Below are 19584 nucleotides of genomic sequence, written 5' to 3'. Positions count from 1 at the left end.
GTGTAGCTATGGCACTCAGAGACGTGGATTTTTCATGCCCCTGAGCACTGTAACTGGGCAAACTACATTTTAAGTGTAGACCAGGCCACAGATCCTCTAGTGACGGGCGCATTAGAAATACAGAGCTTGATGGGGGAGATGATTAAATGCAGCAGATGGCAGCAAGGGTGTTAATGAGTATAAGAAATCAAAGGGAAAAGACTAGAGATTTGGGTTTCATCCCATTGAGAAAGAGGAACACACGTGGTGGTGTCTGATGGAGGCTTTCGGCATTTTGGGAAGCATCAATGTTGCTGGAAAGATGGCTCTGAGTGGTGAGAGGAGACAAGGGGACTTGCAGAACTCTCTCCCACTAAGAGGAGTGAGCCTATAGAATAAGTTACTGAGAGAGGCAGGCAGTGCTGGGAGCCAAGAGTAACTGAGATCAGCAGAGACCTGGGGTTGATTGGAGAGGAGGAGGAGTGTGTATGTGTGGGTGGGTGGGTGGGTGGGGAATGAAGATAAGATGGTTGGGTGGGAGTGTGAGATACTACAGTGGGGCCCTCTGAGGGGGGATGGTATTGAACTCTTGTTTTTTATTGAACGTTTTTCCATGTTGGCAACTTTTCTTGTGTACCTAGAAGCTGCCCAGAAATGTTCTGTCCAAGTTATTTTTCACTGAAGAATGAGGATGAGGAGAGGAAAATGTACCTCACCTGTGGTCTGAAACCCAGGAGTGTCTGCATGAGCCCTGTTGATCTTTGCTCTCTGCTGTACATTCCTTGCCCTTCCCCCACCCTCACACTCCAGTTTAGGGCTCCAGCGTTCGTCCTATTGCCTCTCTCCCGAGCTGCCCATCCTAGGAAGCTGGGGGACATGGTGACAGCACCAGTGGTTGTGTGGAGGCAGAACACCCAGCGAGGAGTTCCCATACCAGTTCTGTTCTAATGCTCCTTTCCCCCTCAAGTGTCTTCTTTTCTTTGCCAGTTTCCTAGAAGCATTTTCCCTTCCAAGTCCCAGGATCCTTCATTCTGACAGCCAGCTCCTGGGAGTTAATTATTACATGGAGTTGTAAGTTTAAGGGCTGCCTGGCTGAGCTGAAGACACTTTCCCCTCCTCCCAGCTGCTTCTTGGAGGTAGCAAAGGTTAGAACCACTGTGGCCCACTAGGCGGGGGAGACAGGTAGAGCTCTGGGGCTTCCGGGCCACTGTTGACGATGCCCATAGTGATGCCCTGATGTCTGTTCACAGACCTTGACCTGAATGGATCCTGAAGATGCAGCGGCATGGGGCAGCCCACTGAGCAACACCATCTCCCCTCCCATGTGGGTGACATGGACTCCTGTGAGGGATTTCGCCGCGTGATTGCCCCCCTCACCCACCGCACGCTGTCACCAGCTGCAGTTGGCAATGGACGCAGGGACCACTGTGTACAGTCCGTCTGCCTTTGGCTACCCGTCCAAGAGTGAGACAGGGGCCGGAGCTGCTGAGACCTGGAAAGTTGCTGCCCTCCCATCCGAATGCCCCACACGTAAGCCATGGGGCCAAGAGGAGCCCACAGCGGTGGAGAGGTAGGCAGCAATATGAGGGGAGAAGAGGCTGGTAATGAGCCAACTCTGAGGGGGTTCGGTGGAGCTGACAGTGGCTAGGTGCCTTGCCTGAGGGCAGGCTGAAAGGGCATTCTAGGGGGGCTGATGGTGGACATAGGCTATCGGGGGCGGGGGCAGAGTATGGAGGAGATAGCAAAGGATAGCCCATGCATTAATAGTCTGCCTCTTTTCACCTGTAGTATTTTCCCATAGGCCAGTTGATCCAGATTCCATTGTCCCTCCTCTATTACAGCATACACAAGTTTGGGGAGGTCTTCAGCTCACGTCCTAGTGTGGGGCGTGCTGGGGGATACTTCATACTCTTCTTCCTTGCTGTTCCAGAGGCCTCCTAAAGGAATGGGCTGGGCTGGGCTACCCTTGGTGATATTCTACGGGGCTGGTGTCATAAACAGATAGCTAAGGGTTAATGTTTCTTTTACCTGTAAAGGGTTAACAAAGGGAACCAAACACCTAACCAGAGGACCAATCAGGAAACCAGATTTTTAAAAGCTCAGGGAGGGAATGTTTGGGTGTATGTCCCTTTGTGTGTGTCTTTTGTCTGTCTCTCAGCTATGAGAAGGATCTTTCTATCTTCAAGCTTCTAATCTTCAGTTTCCAAGTTGTGAGTACAAAGGTAGAAAAACAATAGGCTTTTATTGTTTTTTTGTATTTACATGTGTGTAGTTGCTGGAATGTTTAAATTGTATTTCTTTTTGAATAAGGCTGTTTATTCATATTTTTCTTTTAAGCAATTGACCCTGTATATTGTTATCTTGATACAGAGAGCATTTTTATGTCTTTTCTTTCTTTTTATATAAAGCTTTTCTTTTTAAAACCTGTTGGATTTTCTTTTCTAAGTGAGGCTCTAGGGGATAGAAATCCCTGTGCCAGGATTACGGTCTCTCTCAGGGAAAGACTGGGAGGGGGAAAAAGAAGGAGGGGGGAAGGTAAATTGCCCTCTCTGTTTTGTAATTCAAGGAGTTTAAGTACAGTAATCTTCCAGGATAACCCACGGAGGGGAAGCCTGGGGAGGAAGTAAAGAGAAGACAAGGGGAGGGGGGTTATTTCCCTTTGTGGTAAGACTCAGAGCATCTGAGTCTTGGGGTCCCCCAGGGAAGGTTTTGGGGAGACCAGAGTGAGCCAAACACTGGAAATTTTTGGCTGGTGGCAGCGCTATCAGATCCAAGCTGGTAATTAAGCTTGGAGGTTTCATGCAGGCACCCACATTTTGGACTCTAAGGTTCAGAATTAGGAATTATGCTTATGATAGCTGGTCTGACCGTCTTGCTATTCCGTCACACCTTTGGAGCCAGAGTTTCTCCCCTGATCCGTGTGTAACTCCCTGGAGACCCACTTCTAGTACTGAGCTAATTTACTAGAACTGCTGTTAGACTCATCTTTTATTTTAATTTGGTGAATTGCAGGCCACATTCTAGATTAGTCCTCAGCAAATAGCATAGCTTTTCCTTAGCTGCTGAACTGTGGGGCTGATTCTCCTATGGTCCTTTTGTGCTGCTTTGTGAGTGGAAAGTCTGGGAGAAACAGCCCCTAGGGAGTATCCCCTGTGTAAGGGGACTCTTCTATTGGTGCAGAACTGTGAGGGGTCCCAAGGGCATGCTGGGGTGAGATAGGACAGGAATTAAGAGTAAGTAAAACAGTGGGAGGGAAGAGGTGTCCAAAATGTGCTATGCTTGGGAATGGAAGGGGAGGTCTGGTCACGTCACTGTCTAGCTGTTCTCTGTTTCCTATGGCCTATAGGGGACCATGGGAGACAGAATGTAAATCTGAGCAGCCTTGCGGCTGCTCTGATTGACACAAGGGTCTGCACCGGTCCCGCAGGGAGCACAAAGGTACTTTCACCTCTACCTTCCTTGTTAATGTACTGAGCACAATGAGGGACTACCTGATAACTGGGGCCATGGTCTCCAGCAGAGGCTCAAGTTCATCAACAGCAGTGCATTCCATTGGAGCTCTCATGAGGTAGTTGTGCATTTGGGACTCTCCCTCTCCTAGGGAGACCTGTCCTCAGGGCTGCCCAGAGGGGTGGGGGGCAAGTGGGGCAATTAGCCCCAGGCCCCACAGGGGCCCTGTGAGCCCTGGTCCGGCGGCGGTCTGGGTCTTCAGCAGCATTTCGGCGGCGGGGGGCCCTTCAGTGCTGCCAAAGATACGGAGCGACTGAAGGGTCCTCTGCCACCGAAATGCCCCATGAGCCCTGGCCTGGTGGAGGTCTGGGTCTTCGGCAGCATTTCGGCAGCGGGGAGCCCTTCAGTGCTGCCGAATATGCGGAGCGAATGAAGGGCCCCCCACTGCTGAAATGCTGCCGAAGACCCGGACCGCTGCAGGGTGAGTGCAAGTGCTGCAACTCCCCCGCTTTGCCCCAGGCCCCCTGAATCATCTGGGCGGCCCCGCCTGTCTTTGAAATATGAATACAAGCATCACATTTTCTGCACCACTTTTCCACCTCTTACCTGCATCATGCTCAATAACAATTCTTACTTAGCTCAGCAAAAGCTTTTGTAACTCCAGAATGTGCAGAGGTTTTAAAGTCGTGGCATAATTTTATCAGTGTTTCTGACCCATCCAGTTGATACTGGTACCCAGCTGTCACTGGCTGTTTTTCTCCATTCCCTGTACATTCTTGCATCTTTAAATTCCACACTTCCCACTGTGATCAGAAAGCTGTTTCAGCAGGAGGTGGAGGGGATACCAGCTGGAGTGATGTGTTCCTGTGGCGGGGGGAAGGGTTGAGGTTGCAGTTGCTGGTGGCAATTTAAATTCCCAGCCATATGCTATTTGAATCTCTAGGCCCCTTCACCAGCAGTGAGGTCCACTCTTGCAAAACTGCTTCCATGGCAGAACAGGAATTATCGGAACTTCTGCAGATCTTGACTATAGGAGAAGACACTGTTCTTTCCTTAGTCTCAGTAATGGCAACCCCAAACACTCAGACATCACAAGCCAGGATCACCAAAATCAGGACCCTGGTTTAAAAACATTCTTTTTTTAAAAAAAACTGGAGGGGGTCCTACTTGTTTTCTGATCCTTTACAGTGCACTCACTTTTCCCTTTCAAGATTTTTTTCTGTATCAGGGCTAAGAACTTACTCATTATATAAATGAAAGCCAAGAGTCTCATGCAAATCTCTTGATTCCAGCAGCTGGAGCTTTAGGAAAAACATCAAATATTGCAAGACTCATGACAAAATTGCAGGAGTTGGCAACATTGCACTTCTTCCCCATGGCAGTCAATGCCCTGTTCCCTAGCTTAGGACAGATCTGTTTCTCTAGAGCTAACTAACCTATCTTGGGTGTTTGAGTGAGGATGGAGTTGTGGTTGAGGCATTATACTGGGACTCAGGAGATCTGGATAAAGTCACTGGCTCTGCCACAGACCCTATGTGACCTCGGACAAATCTCTTACTCTGGCTGTGCCTCAGTTTTCCATCTGTAAAATGAGGATGATAGCTCTCCCTGTGTGTCTTGTCTATTCAAATTGCAAGATTTTTGTGGTAGGGCTTGCCTTTTCCTATGTGTCTGCACAGCGCATAGCACGAGAAGGCCCTGAAGTTGGTTGTAATACGCATAATAATGTGTATATATACAGTAATGATGCTTGTAGTACCTAGGCAATAACATAATTTAAACAAAAATTAACTCATCTTCCAGATTTTTAAATACAAATACTGGCTTCACAGGCTTGTTTGAGCCGAGCCACTTATAGTGGCATGAACATAAACCCTGATTCTCTCTTCACCTTGCCATGTCATGGACTGCATGGTAATTCTGCCTAAGGGAGGACTGCAGGAACAGGCCTTCAGGCAAGCAGAAGTGCTTCAGTCCTTGCTGGGATGGGAGGATAGCACTCAATGCAACAATAGTAGGAAATTTGCAGTAGGTAGTTGATGGACTACCTACTGCTTACAACAGTGCCAGTATCACCTACTGATCTGTGTGTTACACCTCCCTCCCTCCCTGAGTGATCTACAGAACATAACCACCAGCCACTGGGAGGAAGGATGATCTAATGGTTGGAGCATTATCCTGGGCTGGGAGAGCTGGAATCAATTCCTGCTCCGCCACCAGGGCTGATGCAACCATTTAGGCGAACTAGGCGGTTGCCTAGGGTGCCAAGATTTGGGGGTGCCAAAAAGCAGCACCCCCAAAAATTTTTTTAAATGGTTGCAGAGGCCGCTGCTGGATAGGTAGTCTGAAGCTGCCTGGGCGCCGGACACCCCAGGGCCCCCCGGCGGTCAGGCGCAGCCGTGGCAGCCTGGCAGCCCAGGGTGCTCCCGGGGGTCAGCGCGCAGCCTGGTGGCAGCCCGGGAGCCCAGGCGCGCCCCAGGATCAGGGAAAGCCGTCGCGGACAGCCCAGGGCGCCCTCGGGTCAGGGAACAGCTGAGCAGCCGCGCAAGCCCAGGGGCGCGCCCCGAGCTCAGGGGATCGCCTGTCCACCCAGGTGCCCTCGGTCAGGGACCTTGCAGCGGCCCCGGCGCCCAGGGCGCCCTCAGGTTCAGGAAGCCGCCGCAGCAGCCCGGCAGCCCGGCGCCCCGGGGTCAGGGAGCCACGAGCGGCCCGGCAGCCCAGGGCGCCCCTGGGTCAGCGCGCCGCCGTAGCAGCCCGGCAGCCAGGCGTCCCCCGGGTTCAGGGAGACCGCCGCGGCCGGCCCGGCACCTGCAGGTGCCCCGCGCCCGGCCCTGGGTCTCAGCGGTGTCTGGTGGAGCGGGAGGAAAGAAAGAGACACCCGATGCTCATGCGTTGGGAGCAGGTAAGCCAGTGCCCCCACAGGTGTGGCCTCGGTGCCTTGTGTCTTGCCCTTGGTCCTTAGGCTGTACCCTGCTACTGCTCCACCCTATCTTGTGCCGGAATGGCGGAGAGAACAGCAGCCCTGCAGACTGAGGCTTGCCCAGTGCCCCCAGGCACGCCGGCCCTGACCCCATCCCCTCCACGAGCCCTGACCCCCAGCTCTGAGCCCAGTCCTTCTCACGGAAACCCCCCTGACCCATCCCCACCAACAGCCCTGACCCAGCTCTGAGCCCAGCCCCTCTGAGCTGGAACACCCCCCAGACCCCTATCTCCCCACATCTCGTGCAGCCACCCCCTGTGAGCTGGGCACCTCCTTAACCCAGAGCCCAGCAGTCCCACCCCTCCCCACCCGCCCCAACCATCACAATTCACCGCAAGCAAAACTGGGCCCCCCCCCCACCCTTATGTAATTGCAAAGTAATACTATCGCACATACAGCTTTTAATTGGTTTTTAAATATTGCATTTAGTTTTTTTTTCAGAATTATTACAAATTAATTTTTAAATGTATTTCATGATTATTTTTACATTTCCTAATACATGTTAACATAGTATTGCAAATTTATTGCAGGGGCCCCCGTTTTGCTTTGCCCAAGGCCCCCTGAGTCCTCTGGCGGCCCCTGTCTGACTTTTAAGCCCTGCTGCTGTTGTTTGCCTCCAACAGCAGGGCTAAGCCTGTGGTGACCCCCATAGCAGCTGCCTGAAGAAGTGCTTGGGGGGAATCATGCAGAAGGAACGTGATATTTATTTGAGTTCTCTCCCTCATGGAGGCTGTGCTCCACTTGGTGCAGGCCAGCAGTCTCAGCAGGACTCTAGCCCAGCACCTTGCTCTCAGTTTGTAGATTTGTAGTGCACCATCACCGGGACAGTCTGGCACCGCTACACTCACCAGGTGCCCAAGAAGCAGTCAAAAAAAGTTGTAGTGACTGATTAGGTTAAGTTGTCAAGCTGTTGCTGGCCAGTGTAAAGACCACTGAATGCATAGTATTCCTCTATGATGTTCTGTCCTGAGCAAAATTGGCATGTTATGAGTAGTGCTTGTGAGGGACAGGTTGCTGTTTATGTATCCAGCCATCATGTCTTAGGTTCCTCGGGGGAGCTTTTCCATCCTGCTTCATTGGTGAATCCTATGATGCTCTGGTAGACATCTATGAAGAACAATACTCTGACAGGATCATCTGGCAATATACACGAGTTGACGCAAAGGCCTCTTACAAACAAACATTTCTGTTTCAAGTTTCTTTTTTTTCTCTGTTTTGTGGTTGACATATTGTTTGAGATCAACAATAACTAGCAAACAACTTCAGGCAAAAGAATTTGATATATGTGAATGCCATAATCAACTTGGAGAAACCAAGAGTTTCTTGTTGGCCGCAGAAGTGACGCAGCCTTTGAGAAAACATTGGTAGATGCAGGTGAATTGCGTGAGGAGTTGGATGTTCCGACACTTTTTGAACAGATCCAATCCGTATAGAAAGAAGAGGAAGCAGTTCACTATGAAGCAGATGACGAACCTATTTGATCCGAAAGCAAAATTCAAAGTGAACTTTTACTTTGCATTGTCATTGACACAGCACATACACTTCGGTTGAATAAAAGATTTCATGATGCAGCAAATTAGTTCAGTAATTTGGCTTCATATATGAGTTTACAGTTTGCAAAAATAAACCACCAACGCAAATTAAGGAACATTGATCGAATCTGGAGAAGCTTTGCAACCATAGTGATCAAAAGAGACAATTGATCCTTTGACTTGTGCAGTGAATTGCAAGCTATTGCAAGATGAGTCCAAAGGAATTCATCACCCAAGAGTAATTGAACTTCATATGGAAAATACTGACAGATAGTGTCCCTAACAGCAGTTATTGCTCTTCGCATCCCTCTGGACTCTCCCGGTTTCTGTGGCCACGGTGAGCGAAGCTTCTCGAAGCTCAAGTTGATAAAAACAAATATGCGACATCACATGTGTTAAGATGAGTTCCTGTCTGCATCTGTAGAACTTGCCATAGCCGGTGATTGCCCTGGCCTAGTTTGCATCGTGGCCCATTTCTCCTTGCATCCTCTACCTATAATAGTCTATTGCCACGTGCCAGCCTGATAATATACAGGCTGCATTTCCTTTCGCTCGACTGCAAATATGTGGCAATCTACACAATGTGCAACAAAGGTTGTTGGGCTCGATCTAACCTTGTCACTAAACTGACATTGCTCACAGCATGACTTTGAGTAACTTGTTTCTAAATTTGCTAACCTTAAAGCACGGAAACACTAAATTCCTAAATTATAACATGTTTACTCCCGTGATCGCGTGTTTGTGTATAATATATGTGCTTTGGGGGGGGGGGGGGGGCGCAAGATGGAAGTTTCGCCTAGGGCGCAAAATATCCTTGCACTGGCCCTGTCCGCCACAGGCATCCTGTATGAGCTTGGGCAAGTCACATAGCCTTTCTGGGGAACTCTATGTGGCACAACCCCTACCCTCCCCCGCAAAAACCCCACAAAAAACCCCAAACCTGTGGTAGTGCGTCTCAGAGCCTGGATCTGCAGACTTGAGCTCACAAAGCTGGCACAAGGGTGCTAAAAACAGCCGTGTAGAGCAGAGGTGGCCAGCCTGTGGCTCTGGAGCCACATGCGGCTCTTCAGAAGTTAATATGCGGCTCCTTGTATAGGCACCAACTCCAGGGCTGGAGCTACAGGTGCCAACTTTCCAATGTGCCGAGAGTTGCTCACTGCTCAACCCCTGGCTCTGCCACAGGCCCTGCCCCCACTCCACCTCTTCCCGTGGCCTCCTGAGCCTGCCCTGCCCTCGCTCCTCCCCCACCCCAGCCTCCTGTACCTCATGAAACAGCTGATCGTGAGAGGAGGGAGGGGGAGGCACTGACCGGTGGGGCTGCAGGTGGGTGGGAGGCACTGGGAGCTGACGGGAGGGCTGCTGACGTATTACTGTGGCTCTTTGGCAATGTACATTGGTAAATTCTGGCTCTTTCTCACGATCAGGTTGGCCACCCCGGTGTAGATGCTTTGGGTTTGGACTCTGAGGCCCAGGTGGGGAGAGGTGGGTTTCAGAGCCTGAGTTCCAGCCCAAGCTGAAACAGCCACACAGCTGTTTTTAGTTCCGTAGCGTGAGCCCAAGTCTGTAGACCTGGACTGTGAGAGTCTCAACTGCTGTTTTGTTTTGCCTTGTAGCCATACCCGCTGTACTTCAGTTCCCCATCTGTACGATGGTGATAATAACATAACACTGCACTAGCTCACAGCAGTGTTGTGAGGATAAATACATTAAAGACGGTGAGGGTGAGACGCTCATTTGTCACGGTGATCGGGGTCGTATAAATACCACAGCCAGACAGAGACACCGCCCATTTGCCCGGCTAATAGTCCTTTTGCTCAAGCATTCACTCATGCTTTTAGTGCTGAAGGACCCTGAGTTCAGCCTGCTGTTGGCCTGTAAAGGAAATTAGCTACAGCACAGGGCTTTGGCTGTCCATCCAGAGCAGACAAGCTCTTGGTTTTTAAAGTTTCCTCTTAAAGACACTAAACTCCATGGAATTCAGCTCAGGGAGGAGGAGCTGGGTTATGTCTCTAGGTCTGGAAAGTGTAGATGGTATAGACTAGATTCTTGGACCACTAAACTGTCCAGTTGGGCCCTTGCAATGGGTGTGGAGAAACCTGAGATATTAAGAAATATAGTAACACTATAATATAAATATCACCATGCAGTTATGGGCCTGACTCTGCAGATTCTTTCCTTGCATAATACATGGAGGTCAGTGAACGTGTCACGCACGGATTAGCCACAGAATTGAGTCCTACACTGGAGGTGGAGGGGAGGGAAAGACCCACACAATTCTGCTTTAATGCCTGCCATTTGCATTTGCCACTGTCTCCCAACAGGGACCTCTGAACAAAGCATCAGCACTATTCAGTCTCATGGTTTATCCCAGACCACACAGATGAAGCCAGGGGTGCTGGAGCAATTTGTATAGTGGGGGTGCTGAGAGCCACTGAACCAAACTTGTAAGTGCTGTGTAGGACGGAAACCACTTCAAGCCAGGGGTTGCGGTAGCACCCCCAGCACCTCTGGATGAAGTCAAAAATGCTCAGGCTGCTGTCAGCCAGGCCTCCCCATTGATCTTCCTGATTGGCATCCTTCTCGCCAGAGAACCCACCCCGAGGAAACAATCTGCGCTGTCAGCGTTTGTGCAGGGTGCAAGGCAGGGAGAACGGAAACCCTGCCTGCTGAATTTTCAAGCCAGCCCATACAATTGGGGAACAGGGCTCTTTCTCCTTCACGGGCAGATCTCAGTCTGCAGGCACGACCGTTGCAGTGATTTTTGAGTCGGGGGGGGGGGGGGGGGTCTCTGCGATGGAGTGGACGGGAAGGCTGCGCTCCATGCACCGCCAATGGCTGTGCACGGGAGTTGCAGGATGCCCGGCGCGTGGATGTCCGGCGAGGCTGGGGACAGCTCCGGGCTCAGTGCTGAATTAGCAGTCACATGAGGCTCGGGCAGGAGGACGTGCATGCTGCAAGTAGAGCCGCCCAGAGGTCATGTGACCTCCATCCCCCCCTCCTCCCCCGGGCGGCGGAGCCAGGCTGGAGCGGCAGCGCGCGGCGGGTCGGGGTTCCCGGGATTGCCGCAGCGCTCGCCTGCAGCGCGGGGCCGGGGAGGCGCCAGCCCCAATGAAATCGCGCAGATGGCCGATGAGTGTATAGTCGCTCAGCGAGCTCTGGCCCTCGCGCTTGACCCGGCGTCTTGCTTACCACGGCCCGCAGTTTGAGCGAGATCTCTCCGCGTCAGTCCCAGTTCTTCATCAGCTTCAGCAGCGAGTGCTCCAGTGGCCTGTTTAGTGGAAGAAGCGCGCGGGGCCGAGACAGCTGACGGCGGGAGCCACGGCCGATTGCTTCCCTGAGCATCGTTGCGTGTGCTATTCCTGGTCTCAGTTCACTACTGCGCCGAGACTATACTTCCTAGGCTCCTCGATGCTTCGCAGCGGGTAGGTCTGGAACCGGCTTCTTCCCTCCCTGCCTTAAAAAACTTCCCTGCGCCCTGGCTCCCTCTTTCTCGGGAGGGGAGCGGGGAGACCGGCTTGTCCCCTGTAGCCGCAGTGGGACCCCCACCGGGGTTGCCTCTCCTTGAGCCTATGCTGGCCGCCTGCTCCCCCTCCTCCAGCCGGTCTCCCTGGGGCGTGCACCCCTAGGTGCTCCTGGTCCCTGCTCATTGGTGCTGGATCTAGGGGTGCTGGAGGTGCTGCCGCACCCCCTAGCTGGAAGTGGTTTCTATCACATGCTGGATTTACTGTTTGTTCAATGGCTTTCAGCTCCCCCACTACACAAATTGTTCCAGCACCTCAGCCCTGGGCGCTCTGCCGTGGGGACCCCAGGCTGGGGGTATGGTGACCAGATGTCCCGATTTTATAGGGACAATCCCAATATTTGGGGCATTTTCTTACATAGATGCCTATTACCCCCTCACCCCCGTCCCGATTTTTCACACTTGCTATCTGGTCACCCTAGCTGGGGGTGTGGAGCACTCAGCGGTCACCTTTCCTTCCTAGCCAGGTGGGAAGGAGTGAAACTTGCAGACTGTCTGAAAAGGAGGAGCGGAAAGTCTCTGACGAAGGAGCCAATGGCCCCAGGCATGTGCTGGGGGAGATATACCCTGATGGGGTTGTTGAGTACCTGGCTCTGGGTCACTAGCACTGGTCCTTCGGCTCTGAGTTCGGATGTTGATGCTGAGAATACTCAGGGTCTGTTCCGGAGCAGCTGGTTATGGCTCCATTAGTGCTTGAATGGGAACTCTGTGGGGTTGTGTGATCCTTTTGGGAAGGAAGGAGGCTTCTTACTCTCTCAACTTCTTGTCCCAGGGATCCGCTTTCCTGTGTCATCTATCCCATCCCCTGTCTGTGTGCCTGTGCAAAGAGAGATGGATGGATGGATGGCAGGGACCTTTGATTGTGTGGGAAGGGAGTCTATTTTCCCTGGAATCTGTAAAGGTTTAGATCTGCTCAGACCCAAAGTAGGGAGCATGTTAGAAGAGCAGAGGTGGGAGGAGGGAGTGACCTGACCTTAGTTTCTGCAGCGTTCATAAAGTTTCTAGAACCTCAGATCCAGGAGGCTGCTTTCTCCTGAGGTCACTGATACCTTCAACTGTGCCCCAAGGAGCAGCTAGCATGTCAAAATGAAGTGTGCAGGCAGCATGGTGAGAGAGATGCCATCTGTAGTTTCTTCTTCTTCAACGTGGAAACCGTGTTTATTTGGTAGAGATTATTTTCTCCCTCAGAAACTGCTCTTAAGCTACACAGTGATGTGGCTGTGTGAAAGGCTAGGAAAGGGGTAAGGCAGAATCCATGAAGCAGAGGAAAGCTGCCAGCGTGAACAGAAGAACATGAGGGAGAAGAGAGATGAGAAACTGATGGGCCGCAGGAATAAAGAGAAACGTGGGGGAGAGAGTGCTAAAGGGCAGAGAGACGGGGTTAACACTGAACGGCTCAGAGACAGTTAATGGTGAAGAGAAAAGGAGATGAGTTGATGGGGAGAAAAGTCATCACTGGAATTTTGGGTCCGATTCTGGATCCTGCTGAAGTCACTGTCAGCATTTCCTCTGACTCCCATGGGAACAGGACTGGGCACCTAACGAGAAAATAGTTTCCTAATATGAAAACTGCCCCTGGTTTTGTATTTTAAAGTGTGATCTACAGGCATTGCATTGTTTGTCTCATGGCCTCTGGGCAAGTGAATGCGGTATGTGTGTGTGTGTGGTACACTTGCCTCGGAAAGAATAAAATATGGGGGAATTTACAACTTCCAAACAACTAAAATTGCACCATCACTAATAATGGCATCTGCGGGAACAGCTCTAGTTCAGGTTGCCCGGGTATTTTCAATCTAACCGCTGGTTTTGAGTTTCTAATAACTGTCACCATGTGAGCTGGATTTTTCAAGGTCTGATCTCTTCTAAAGTGTGTGTGGGGGGGTGGGGGGTGTATGATACAGAATCTGAATAAGGCATGAACCACAATAATGTGCCAATAGAGTATATTTATGTATAGCATCTTGCATAGAAAAATACTGGATGCTACTTAATTAACAGCATATACAAGAACACCCCAGCCTGTTTCCTGGCTGTTTGCTACCTGTAAAGCAAATATGAGACAGATGAACAGCATGCTACAGTATAGTAGGCAGGTAGCATCTATTGTGGCAGGACATAAACCTTTTAGAGGTATGTTAGTGAGTGCCTGTGCAAGTCAGGTGAGGCCAGTGTGTGTCTGAGGATGTACATGGAGACTGGTTGGCTGCACAATGCTAAATCAGTATGGGTAACATTCTGTTTTTCGAATCTGTGTAGTGAATCCTGCCTCCTGCTGTCTCTGCATGTGTGGATTTCAGGCTGATCTGTGGCAGGAGATCAGAATAGAAGAGCCAGGATCCCCTTGTGAACTCAAATGCAGAGTTTAGCCAGAGAGACGCAGAGGCAGTTCGTACAGGAAATAACTGTCAGATCAACTCCACAGGAAACGAGTGGGGCCTGCTGAAAAAAGTGTGGATCCTGCACATTTTTCTCTTTTTTTTTCTACAGAATCCAACTAAAAAAATGTTTCTAGCTAGTATTTCCTATTGTGAAGAGCCTTCGAAATACCCCCCATCATCCTGCAGAGCACAGGCTCCAGCCAGTCTGGCAATAGCAACAGCAAAAGGAGTGAACCTCCATTACCCTCTCAGTCTCAGTGAAATGTTGGTTTCAGAGCCCCATCAGGGCAATCTAGATAAAGGCTTGACTGCCTAGTTGCCTGGGTACTTCAGGATCCTGTCTGCACTGTAGCCACAGCTGTGCTGGGGGACTGGTTACCTCAGCGTAGTCCCACGACATGGGGAGCGTACTGAACTTTCTTGCAGTGGAGCTAGGATCAAACTGAGTTAGGGGACTGCAGGGTTCCTCAGCAATGTAGTTATAGTGTAGGCAGGACTAAAAATGTCCGTCATGATGCTGGTTTGTTCATTCCCTGCTTTGCAGGCTAGGCAGGGAGGGGTTCTCCCAATCCCTACTCATTGTTGGCCCTTGGGCAATGTGGCACCTGCTCTCAGAGGAGAGACTCATGTTTCCTTCATTTAGCACCTGTCCAGCTTGCTTGTAGGGAAGCTGGGGTTCTGACTGGTCATAAGGTTTGCCCCCATTCCTGGATAATCAGCCCTGTGCTGTCCAGACTAACAGGCCTGGGGGTGGGTGCTAGAGCCTAGAGCTCTGCACCCTGGCATTGCATCACTGGAATTGTTGCTTGGGAGTCGTGTGGAGGTATAAAGTGCAAGGGAGACAGCATAGCTTAGCAGTCAGAAGCTCAGGATTGGGAATCACAAGACCTGAGTTCTTACCCTCTTGTGATACCCTCTGACACAAAGCATGACATGGCCGCTAGATGTGGTAATGCAGCGGCTGCCTGGTAGTTAACAAATGTACTCTGGGTGCCTTGTGTCCTAGTCCTTGCTGAGTCACTGTGTGACTTGGAGGAAGCCCGTTACCCTCTCTGTGCCTCAGTCTCCCTGTCTACACAATGGGAGCTATAATGCCTACCCCTCAGGGTTGGTGTGAGGGTTATTTAGTTAAAGTTGGTAAGAAACTCTGAGACCCCTTGGTGAAACATGGCACCACAGGGCTTGCTGTTCCTGGGCTGGAACCTAGTTCCCTAACATGGTTTGAAAGTGTGGTATCCTGTCCATAGAACAATGCCAGACAGCCCTTCTTGTACCATTAGCTGCAGTGTATCTGGATGCACCTGTAGTCTAGTAGGTTACTGAAAAAAATACCCAGGTTGATTGCACACCTCTAAGTTATGGTGTCCCTCATATAGCTCTCACTGGGAACACATTAAGTGAGTCTCCGTTAGGTCCACTGTTTTTACTTGCTTCTTCCTTGCTTCCCCTGTAATTCTTCCCTCGCCTGATTTGTCTCTGAATTTGCTTTTCCTCCATCCTATGAAAAAGGAGAAACAACGAAAAGCAAAGGAGGAGGTAGCTTACATGAAAAGACAGATTAGGTCCCCTCTAGTCGTTTCCCAGCTGGGGAAGGATTGTTCTGGCAGTATATTCTTCGGGACTCTATCCAATCTCATTTTAAATTTTTGAATTCCATCCCATCATTTACCGGCCTGTTAACTGCCGAATAGACCTCCCTCTCTCCCTTTCCTGCTTTGCGCCATATTTATTCTTGGTGAAGCTCCATTGATTTCTACAGCGGTATGCTGGGATGGGTTTGTCTCATACAGTTTAAATGTTCCTTTGATTAACTTCATCCCTTTCCTCCTAGTCATACCCTGTTAGATCACCCTGACTAATTCTTCTCCTTCCTTGGTGTTTATACCCTTCAAAGACTCTTAATCCCATTTTCCTTGTCATTGTTTAGACAAATTATACATATTTATGTTTGCTGATCTTCTCTCATCCATTAATGTAGCCAACCCATTAATTATTTCTCTTGTTCTCTTCTGAATACTCTCTGATTTGCCAACCCTGGATTTGAGCAGCCCAGAGCTGCATGTAATATAGACTTGGTGTGGTCTCGCCAGCACAGTGTTGGGAGAACCAGCACCTTGCTGGTTGGTCATATAATAGTTCTCTGTGTGCACTCCCATACTGTAGTTGCCTATTTTTGCTTGCATTGCATTGTGCGCTTCTCTCTAGGTTGGAGTTTGCTATGGGTTCGCAATGGAAAGAGTCTTGTTGACTTCAGTGGGCTTTGGAGCAGGGCCCCAAGGTGTGTTGCTGCTTCCCTAGTGCCTCTGACCTGTTGAATATCTCTGTATGGATTACTTTTCCTCTGTGGTATGAGCTTTCATTTTTTCTGGCAGAAGCTCATTTAATTGCACGTTCTTTCCCCACACACCTTTTCACTTGCTGCTGTTTTCAGCACTTCCCAGTTTAGTATAATCTGCATGTTAAATTAGTTGCAGCTTCCCTCCCCTTCCAGATCATTAATGAGGTTGTTCAATAAAATCATGCCTAACTTGCCAATCTCTGTACTGTTCCTCTGGGCACCAATCCCTTTCGCAAAGCTGCCATTTGTCATTCCTACACCTTGTTTATGGTCCTTGAGCCACTTTTCATTCAACTCTTGTGACAGCACTCTGCTGTTCAAGCCAACTGGAATAAGATCTGCCTTGTAACATTTTGTGTGACACTCTCATCAAATGCTGTGCTAAAGCCCAGCTATACATTTTGCCTTCCTCCTGGTTTTGTAATTCAATCAAAAGTGCCATTCAGTTTGCTTAGAATGATTTGTTCTTAATAACCCATTCCCATTATCCTCTAGATGTGTAAAGACTTCTTTTTCTGCGTATTTTTTGTGTTATTTTATGTGGCACATGGACTGGATTTTTCAGATAGCAATTGCCGGGATCGCACTTTCTTACTTTTTAGAAGATTGGTACCACATTTGCTTCCCCGTCCAATCCTGTGGTATCTCTCCCATGATTTATCAAATATAATTTTCAGTTGTTATCTAGTTCTGTTAGCACCCTGGGATTTATGTCGTCCATACAAATTGTCTTTATACATTCTTCCCCTCTTTGCTGTCACCCCTTGCCCCGGCCTGTCAATTATTTATTTGCTTCTTATCAACAGTTGAGAGCAGGGATCTTGTCTTCAAATCCGCATATGAAGAACCTAGCTCACTTGGGCCTGGATCCAGTGCCTACTGAAGTCACTGAGAGTCTTTCTGTGCACTTAAGGAAGCTCTGGATCAGCCCTTGGTGCTACATAAACAATAATCACCATACAATCTTCATTACAGCCAAATTGGCCTAACCTCTTTTTCTCCTGGTTTTCTTCCTTAATGCAGACTTTTAAAGAGGAATTTGGCTTCTCAGCCTTTTGGTTTTAATCATTCATTTTAGCCCCCTTCTCATTTATTAATGCCCTTTCCTTTCTTCCCAGTAAAGAAGCTTCTGTGGGCCCAATCCTGCTCCTTTAGAAGTCAATGGCGCAGGCCCTGTGCAATACACCTTTAACCCCCAACAGCACTCATTCCTGGTGCTTTTGGATTAGTTGCTGCTCTTATCTTTTCCTCCCACTCTCTACGCCCCGTTTCCCTGCACCGCACGTCTTCTCTTTTAACCAGGCTCTCTGAATTGCGTTGGCTGCTGCTTGTTCTTCGCTGTCTTCTATCCTAGAGCAATTGTGATCTGCTGGGCCTCATCTCATCTGACCTTTTCCCTTCTCTCTGTCTGTCTCCTTTTCTGTCTTCTCCTTATTCTCTCTCCTGATTTTGCTTTGCCTTTTTCCTTTCCTTTTGGCTCTTGCATTTGGATCCTGCTCCAAATCCACCCCCTGTGCTACTCCACCTTCCCATTACCCTCACCTCTGTTGCCCCCTCCTATGATGAACAGCCTGAGGAGTGGCACAGCAGAACACAGACCAAATGCGAGGCTGATATTCTCACCCACGTCCAGCTTAGAGGAGGACAAAGCCTCCACAAGAGGCTATTGACAACAATTATTGATTGACACCAGGGTTGGCTGTGTCAGTGCACCTGGAAGGCATATTGACCTCAGATGGCACATTGTATCTGTGGCCATATTGTCTGACAGGAGTGGTGGGTCGCAGCTTTCCCTGCTGGAGATCCCTGACAGGTTCCCCTTCAGAGCTGTGCACCTTCCCCAGCTCCCCAAGGACTCTCACCACACACTGACGTCTCCCGACAGCTGGGTACTGACCCGGCTGGAGCATTTCCCTCACCCCCTAGGCAATGCTGGAGTCACCCCCATCCAACCGCTTGGGAATCCCCAACTCTGCACATCCCCTGGATCAAGTGGGAGCCAATGTTCTTAACTTTAGGCCCACTGTGTATTTGCTTGTATCGCACACAGACCTCTTGGTGTCTCACTGTTTTTTTTATTGTAAGTTACGTCCATCAGAAATCCTGGATCAGAGGCAGAGGCCACTTCACAAACACTGGGGCTCCCTGAAGTCACAGGACTGAGTCCTGCTGTGGTCAGCCTTGTTCTTTGTCCCTCAGAGTGAGGTAAGGGGAGCTCTGTAGAGTTCACTCCCCATGAAGGTCTTGCAGGTGAGACCTTAAAAATCGAGGCCAAGGCTTTGAAAAGAGACCCCAACTCTCTCTTGTGCAATCTTATTTCATATAAAAATTTATCAGGGACTGTAACTTTGCGCTTATACATAGTCAGTGTTTTCAAAGTGCTGTACAGACATGAATGAGTTAATTATTCTTGCAACACCCCTGTCAGCTAGAGGTGTAAATTACCTGCACTGTAAAGATGGGGAAACTGAGGCATAAAGGGATGAAGTTACTTGCCCAAAGCCACTCCGTAAATCGGGGGTGGGGCTGAGATGAGATCCTAGGACTCCCAGCCCAGTGCTCCAACCACAGGACCATCCTTCCCCTTGTAAGGACGCATTGCTCATGTCATTTTAAAGCAACCTGCATTGTGTCTCAGTTGGGATCTTTGCCTCAGTGTCTCTCACCCTTGGGCCCTGGTGATGGAAGTCTTGCCAGTACACACAGCTTCTCTTTCCAATCTCCGTTTCCCCAAGGGCTCAGCTGGTCTGCGTCTGGGTTTGGAGAATTCCCTTGCTGCGAATAACGGAGACTTTTATTCATAGGTGCCGTTTCAGATTTGGGGGCGGGGGGCAACCTTAAATGGGATTCCAGGGACTACTTAGGCACCTGAAGACTCTAGTTGTTTTGCAGATAATAACTTAGAAATATCTTACAGGAGCATTGTATCTAATTCCTATATAAAGAAAGAAAAATAAATATTAGACCCACTCAGCTCTCATACTAATATGTTCTGACATCTTGTGTCACGTCACTTAAGGGACACTGGTTAGGTTTAAAAATTTAATGTATATTCTTACTTTGTTACTAACTCTTGAATGAAACAATTGTAGAAAAGTCTAGATGATTTTCTATCCCGTTTTTGCAGTGCACCAAACTTAGAATAACTTTTGGAAACATCCTACTAGGGCAGGGATAGGCGACCTATGGCACGGGTTCCGAAGGCGGCACTCTAGCTGATTTTCAGTGGCACTCACACTGCCCAGGTCCTGGCCACTGGTCTGGGGGGCTCTGCATTTTAATTTAATGTTAAATGAAACTTTTTAAATAAAAAACCTTATTTACTTTACATACAAAAATAGTTTAGTTATATATTATAGACTTGTAGAAAGACATTTTAACATTTTTAGAAGGTATGACTGGCAAGC

At 49.5% G+C, this 19584-nt stretch overlaps 1 protein-coding gene across 2 annotated transcripts in view; it reads left to right on the top strand.

The window, feature by feature from the left end:
• Nucleotides 1-1373: 1373 nt before the first annotated feature.
• RAB3IL1 (RAB3A interacting protein like 1) overlaps nucleotides 1374-19584 on the top strand; it is a 38652-nt gene continuing 20441 nt past the window's right edge. The window contains exon 1 of one of the 2 annotated variants that reach the window (XM_032779913.2): nucleotides 1374-1549. In XM_032779913.2, coding sequence (XP_032635804.1) covers nucleotides 1389-1549 — 161 coding nt within the window. In that variant the 5' untranslated portion in view covers nucleotides 1374-1388. Of the gene's footprint in view, nucleotides 1550-18279; nucleotides 18383-19584 lie in introns of those variants that run through there. The other variant, XM_075065022.1, reaches the window with a different exon arrangement.

The sequence above is a fragment of the Chelonoidis abingdonii genome, chromosome 4, assembly GCF_003597395.2.
Source record: "Chelonoidis abingdonii isolate Lonesome George chromosome 4, CheloAbing_2.0, whole genome shotgun sequence".
Lineage (NCBI taxonomy): Eukaryota > Metazoa > Chordata > Testudines > Testudinidae > Chelonoidis > Chelonoidis abingdonii.
The sequence above is the reverse complement of the archived record's forward strand: the minus strand, read 5'-3'. Positions and strand labels throughout refer to the sequence as shown.